Source organism: Lycium barbarum, chromosome 8 (genome assembly GCF_019175385.1).
Source record: "Lycium barbarum isolate Lr01 chromosome 8, ASM1917538v2, whole genome shotgun sequence".
Lineage (NCBI taxonomy): Eukaryota > Viridiplantae > Streptophyta > Magnoliopsida > Solanales > Solanaceae > Lycium > Lycium barbarum.
In genome coordinates, this window is record NC_083344.1 from 118,882,073 (window position 1) to 118,888,706 (window position 6,634).

At 33.0% G+C, this 6,634-nt stretch overlaps 1 protein-coding gene across 4 annotated transcripts; it reads left to right on the forward strand.

Annotated features, from left to right (window-relative positions):
• Positions 1–4,245, forward strand: LOC132606900 (DNA-binding protein S1FA-like). 4 transcript variants are annotated; one of them, XM_060320573.1, is made up of 3 exons: positions 75–158; positions 3,630–3,686; positions 3,791–4,245. In XM_060320573.1, exon 3 carries the CDS (start codon positions 3,797–3,799, stop codon positions 4,004–4,006), a length of 210 nt encoding a protein of 69 aa, XP_060176556.1. In that variant the 5' UTR covers positions 75–158; positions 3,630–3,686; positions 3,791–3,796; the 3' UTR covers positions 4,007–4,245. The 4 variants fall into 4 exon arrangements, with proteins under 4 accessions (XP_060176553.1, XP_060176555.1, XP_060176557.1 ...); XM_060320570.1 differs by lacking the exon at positions 3,630–3,686 and having other exon boundaries at positions 1–158; XM_060320572.1 differs by lacking the exon at positions 3,630–3,686 and having other exon boundaries at positions 33–155; positions 3,788–4,245.
• The last annotated feature ends 2,389 nt before the right edge of the window (positions 4,246–6,634 follow it).

Sequence of the window (6,634 nt, forward strand, 5' to 3'; positions counted from 1 at the left end):
GGTCCTAAAAAAGAAAGAAATATTTTACAATCCAACTTATTGTTATGAAACCACCCACCCAACCACGCACCCACCGTATTTAAGCTGATCGAAAGTCCATTTTTGTCCTTCCGTTTCATATTCGACAAAATCGTACATCACAATATTCCGATCGCGTGGTATGTTCCTCTAAATCTAACATTTGCATTTCTTTTTTTCTTTTTTCTTTTTTAGCAGATCTGTGTTGTTCTAGTTCAGATTTTTATTTTTCTGTTATTTTAGTTGCGTGGAATCGTGAGATTTTTGTTTTTATTTTCAATTTTTGGGTCTATGTTTTTAGCCTCGTTCAATTTGTTGCGATTTTGTGATACACTGCTGGTTATTTGTTTTTTTTTATGAGATCTGGAGTCAAATTTGTTGTAAGCTCGTTATTTCTTTGAAAAAAAAAATGAGATATCATGTCATGCATTTAGAAATTTTGGGAAAATCTATTTTTGAAAATATTTACGCCAGGTAGCCCATACTTTGTGTATAAACACCCGATTTTGCTAGGTAGCCCAGACTTTGTGTATAAACACCCGATTTTTTCGATATATTTGTGTAGACACCTTTTATACAAGGTTGATACATTATGTATAATGCTCTCCGCTGGGTATATTGTTGTATAATATTGTATATTGGGCTACGTTGTGTAAATATTTTCAAAAAGCTGTATATTTTTTAAAATTTTCAATTTTTCTCATGGTCTCATATTAGCATAGATTCAGGACAAAGCATCACTTGCTATACTGACGTACAAATCTTTCCTTATCGGAAAAAAAAAAAAAAAAAAAAGAAAAATTGACTACCAACTCTATACACTATATTGTTTTTGGGGTTGGAAAGAGTAGCTGAGCTTGGTTTATTCCCAGTTATAGAAATATTGAAGATCAATCTAAAAGAGCGAAATAATTCAAGAGAATTTTTTGATAAATATGAAATGAGTGTAAAGAAGCCATTTTCAGGAAGCCATCTTTGTGATGGTTATTTTCCCACATGGTGCAACTAGTTAATCGAAATTCTATTCTCAGAGGACAATGACTACTCAAGAAATCAAAGTTGCACTCTTTGATTTCTTCATATTAAGAACTAAACTCAATAGAAAGAAGGAATAGAGTTTGAGTAGAATGTTGAAGAAAGAGGAATATCTAAATTTTTCAACGTTGAAGAAGAGTTGGCTGAGTGGTGTTCGATGAATGTTTCTTCTTTATATGGCTGATTTCATTTTCCGGGTGCTATAGGAAGTCCATATATATAAATAAAGATTTTGCTTGTATATTTTTAAAGCCAACCAACAGAGGCTTTTAAAAAATTCGGAAAAGGTAATTACTCTTTGAAGGAACACAACTTTTAGAAAAGACACTTCAAATTAGTTTTCTTCTATTTATTTAAATCTTATTGTCAATATAAATGCCCAATGTTGGTGATCCTCTTAATCTAGAAGAGTATGCTAAGATAATTACTAGTTAAATATATGCTATGAATTATACCATTCCTAATATTGCACTTGCTATTGCGATGCTTTGTAGATTTACTAGTAATCATAGTCATTAGTGTAGGAAAGCCATTAGTTAACTTATGAGATATTTGAAGCATACTTTGAACTAATTTTTGCATTATAACTGCACTGTCCACATCTTTTTTGAAATGTTATAAGTGATGCTAGTTGGGCTTTTGATAGAAGTAACTCTTAAGTCTACAAGTGGCTGGTTATTCACTATAAGAGAAGCCATAATGGCATGGTACTCTAAGAAACAGTCTTGTGTTGCATTATTGTCTATGTATCTGATTGTTATGTCTCTTGCTAGCACATATATTCTATGGATTTAGAGATTCATGAAGTGCATACAATTTTTTAATATACCGAAGGATCTATTACTTTATATTGTGATAATCTAGCTGCGATTCGCAATACAAAGAATGAGAGGATGTGGGGTAGAAGAAATTGAAGAATCTAAAATTTGACTTTTTGAGTAGACATTGTATCTTGGGTATTAGCCGAGGGTCTTTCGGAAACAGCCTCTTTGCCCCACAAAGGTAGGGGTAAGGTTTGCATACATTCTACTTCTACCCTCCCCATACCCCACTTGTGAGATTTCACGGGGTATGTTGTTGTTGTTGTTGTATCTCCAGGGGATAAAATTTTCATTTGACCATTTGCACCATGTTGGGAAATTGATATTTTAAATATAGTTTCCTGAAAGGGCACTATACTTATTACTTCCTCCGTCCCAAAAAGATTGTCTTAGTTTGACTTGACACGGAGTTTAAGAAAAAAAAAAAGGAAGATGTGTGGTCCAAAACAAGCCTTAGATATTTGTATGATTATAAATCATCTCATAAAGTTAAATTATTTCTAAATATAGAAATGTGTCAATCTTTTCGGGACAAACTAATAAGGAAAGTAAGACAATCTTTTCGGGACGGAGAGAGTACATATTTTTCATAAATTTCTCTTGCATTATTTCACTCTTTTAAATTATTTTTCAATGTTTCTACAACATTCCCTTGTTTGGTTAGGGAGGAAATGTGAATGGGGTATGTTGCCTTTTCGTGTACCATTTTCAGCTCTAAAACTAGAAAAAGAGGAGGAATTAATTGTTTTTAACATTCCTTCTACCTATACCAAACAAGTGGAGCAGTTTAAATACTTAAAGTATCCTCCAGTTCCACTTTCCTGTCTTCCCTAATTCCTATATACTTACTTTAAAGGTAACTCCTCTATATTATCAAACCTTAACTTTTCATTGCACACCTATTTTAGATTAAGATAGAACCAACTTCTTGCTGTTCTTGGGTCATTGTGAATTATTTTGGTTTGCTTGAATCTTCAACACCTGCCTTAACTAGCGTAAGAAGTTTAGACCAAGTTGTAGTTGACTCAACTGCAAAGCAGTCTAGACTTACGCCAATGCATTCTTATTCATATGGCCTCTCTTGTCCAGCATCATAAAATTTGTTAAATTGTTTATTGATTCTTTACATAGCTGGTTTTCGAGTCCTTCCTCAAACATGTTTTGCTACTCTTATTTTTCGAAACCTCACATTTCTAAATTAACCTCCTCCGTGAGTGTGCTATTTTTCTCTTATTGACGGGTTCTTTATAACTTGTTCGTTGATAATTTTCATGATCATGTTATATGGGCTATGTTATTATATTTGTAAATGTTGCCATACAACATTTTGACCTAGAGCCCGTTTGGATTGGCTTATAAGTTGGCTTATAAGCTGTTTTCAGCTTTTTTGAGTGTTTGGCTGGCCAGCTTAAAGTCATTTTATGCTTAAAATAAGCTCAAAAAAATAATTGGACCCATTTGACTTAGTTTATCTAAAGCAGCTTATAAGCTGAAAACAGCTTATAAGCCAAAAAAAATAAGTTGGACTACCCCAACTTATTTTTTTCAGCTTATAAGCTGCAAACAGCTTTAAGCTGTAAGCCAATCCAAACGGGCTCCTAGTAGACACTTCATTGAAAAATTGGTCTATGTAAGTGTGTACATAGTTCGGTTTGAGTCTATATTTTTCTTGAAAAATCAAATTAGTTAACTCAGCTTGTTAATATAAATCAAAGAAATAATACAAAGCCCATTTTTCGGTTTATGTTTTTGAAGGTCTCTTCTGAAGTTGGATAAAAGCTGACATGTGACTGCATCACAGAACAATTCAAAGTTGGGATTTGGATTGTTTTTTTTTTTGTGTGGTCTTTGTTCTGTACCCACTTATACACATGAATCTAAATTGAAATGATATTTATTATTGTTTGGTTAAGCAGAAAAATATGGCCAAGGATGTCGAAGTTAACGGATTCAACCCAGGATTGATTGTCTTACTTGTTATCGGTGGGCTCGTGCTAACCTTTCTTATTGGGAACTATGTCCTTTATGTGTATGCCCAGAAAACTCTTCCTCCAAAGAAAAAGAAGCCAATCTCCAAGAAGAAGATGAAGAAGGAAAGACTGAAGCAGGGCGTCTCAGCACCCGGAGAATAGATGTTTTAGACACTGGGTGACATTTCCGTTGTTCATGTTGACGAGAGAATATGTCTGAGTTCATGTCCAGCAGCATTTCAATCAGATGGTTGTATTTTTTAAGGTTACATTTTCCTGTCAAGATATGTAGAACTTCATCGAAAGATGCTGCCTTTTATTGTGCTTGCTGACTGAGAAATTTTCATAGAAGCTACTGATTTTCAGTTTAACTTCTAGCAAATCTATTGGTTTTCTGTTCTTCTCTTTGGTAACGTGAGGTTTATGCTTAGTGCTGCTATCTTGGGTTGCATAATTGTGAAGTCGTTGATTTTAGCCCTCGAAACTATAATAGCAGTGAGGTGAGGTGGCAGGTACCCGTGTAATTAGTCGAGGTGGGGGCAAGTTTGCCCTGACACCATGTTATCAAAAACAACATAGCAGTGAAAGAAATGAATAAAAACTTAATCAACTGCTAGTATTTGTTAAGAGTTGTGATAGTCGTTTAATAATAATGGGTGCTCACTTGATCTTGCCACATACAAAAGGAGAGGAACAAGTTTGCACCCTTGATTCGTCTTCCCTCTTGCAGTGCTCACATTTTACTCTCTTTGACTCTTTGTTAACAAATATGATAAAAGTTAATTTGATCCCCCATAAAATGCCATCTGTTGTAACGAAATGAATATATTATAGGGTAAAACGTAGAAAAGTAGGAGGATAAGGTATAGGTTACCAAAAGATGGATACGGGAAAGATCTCTAATTTTAATAATTTCATTGATTAAAAATAAAGGTAATTGCAGCAATCAATTGGTAAATATTTATTCACACCTGGGTTTACACCAATCCATGGTAAGTTACTACAAGTAAGTGAATATAATGCTCATTTATGGTAGAGTATATATTTTTAAATAGGAGCAATTGAATTAATCAAATTCAAATTTACCCCGAAAATTAGTCAAATTGATTCTCGAAAAACGAACATGACAAGTAAAAGTGAACGGAGAGAGCATATACAAATTAAGAACCAAATTGTTTCTTGAGTTTCTTTTTTAATGATTAATGAATTTTGATTTTTTTTTCTTGAAGTTCGTCTAAGATTAAATTTAGATCATCACATTTAACTACCATAAATCTTTGCCACATGAAATTTTGAGTGAAAATTTACTCCGTCCATTCCGTATTATTTGATTTTTAAGTTGTTTGCACACATATTAAGAAAGTTACTTGAAATATTAATTAAGAATGTTAAGACAATATTAACCTTTAGCTTTCCTCAGATTTACTCGTAGGAAGTTGCAAATACTTTGTAGAAAGTTGTTTAAATCATCTGTTAGCAAGGATAATTTTTTAAAGAAAAATTAATACCTTCTTAATTTTTGAGAAAATCAATTATTTTGAAATAAATAAAAACTGTTTAAAAATGAAATAAAAGGGAATGGAAGTAATATATAACAAAAGAGTTTAATTTCCATGTACAACTAAATAAATTATATGCTCATATTCATAAATGTCAAAATATTTTCAAATTTATGTTCTTTGCCAAGTTAATTTTTTTTTAAAAAATCGTGTTAGGTTATAAAAAATCGAATCACTTGTGGTCTTTGATATTTGCTAATTTCATACCAAACTTGCTTCCTAAAAAAAGTTTCTTTTAATTTTTTTCTTTAGGTTTCTCGTTTGGTGTCCGATACCCACTTTGGGCCCGATTAATCTGAATTCACGCCAGAAAGTCTCTACTTTGAGAGTAAAGCAGTCCCTATGAAAGACGACTCCATATCCAAGGCTCAAATCGTATACCTCTGGTTAAGGATGGAAGAGTACTTATCGCTTTACCAACTTTAATGAAAAGAAATTATGTGAATAAGAAATTTTAATAATTGTAAAGACTTATCCACTGCGTCAAATTAATTATGCAACAGAAAAATATGACAAAGTTATATACTTTTTTAAGTAAAGTTACAACTCTTACATATTGAGTTTGGACCTGGGCTTAGCACGGGCCTCCTGCAACTAGTATGCAATTACATGTACATACACTTTTGCAGTTTAGGAACATCCTCATTTATTTTATGATTGCTTATCCAAATTTCCTGAATTCCCAAATAAATCAAACTTTGTTCAAACTCATCCATGAATTTTCTTCCCCTGCAACAAATTAAGCAAAATAGTAACATTAAGAAAATAAAATCCATGGATTACTATTTCTTGTGTAAGTAGGAAGAGAATTTCTCACATGAGTTTGGCCAGGCTTACTAGCTTTAAAGCCTTCAGATTTGCAACCGTTATGCTGTCCCTTGGATCGATTTGGTGTAGGAATGTGAGTGTGAGTTTCAGGACCTCTATAATCGATATCGTAAATCCTTGAATCCACGTTCGATAAATTCCTTTTCCCTATCAAGAAAATAACATTTTGATTAGTCATTAAATCCCACATCACACCCCTGAGCAGCGGCCCTTCTTCGAACCCTGTGTGGACATTAGATGCTTCATGCACCGGTTACCCTTTTATAAATCCACATCAAGTGAACAAAAAAGGAGAAATTAACATAAATAGCCGTTCACGCAAAAAGAAAATAGCCGGCAATAATATACAGTATAATACATGTATATATTATGTATATTAGCTAGAGACGGTAAGTATTCTTGG

What these genes read in the sequence shown, in the direction of transcription:
- LOC132606900 (XM_060320570.1), top strand. Translation starts at nt 3,797, where the DNA reads ATGGCCAAGGATGTCGAAGTTAACGGATTCAACCCAGGATTGATTGTC.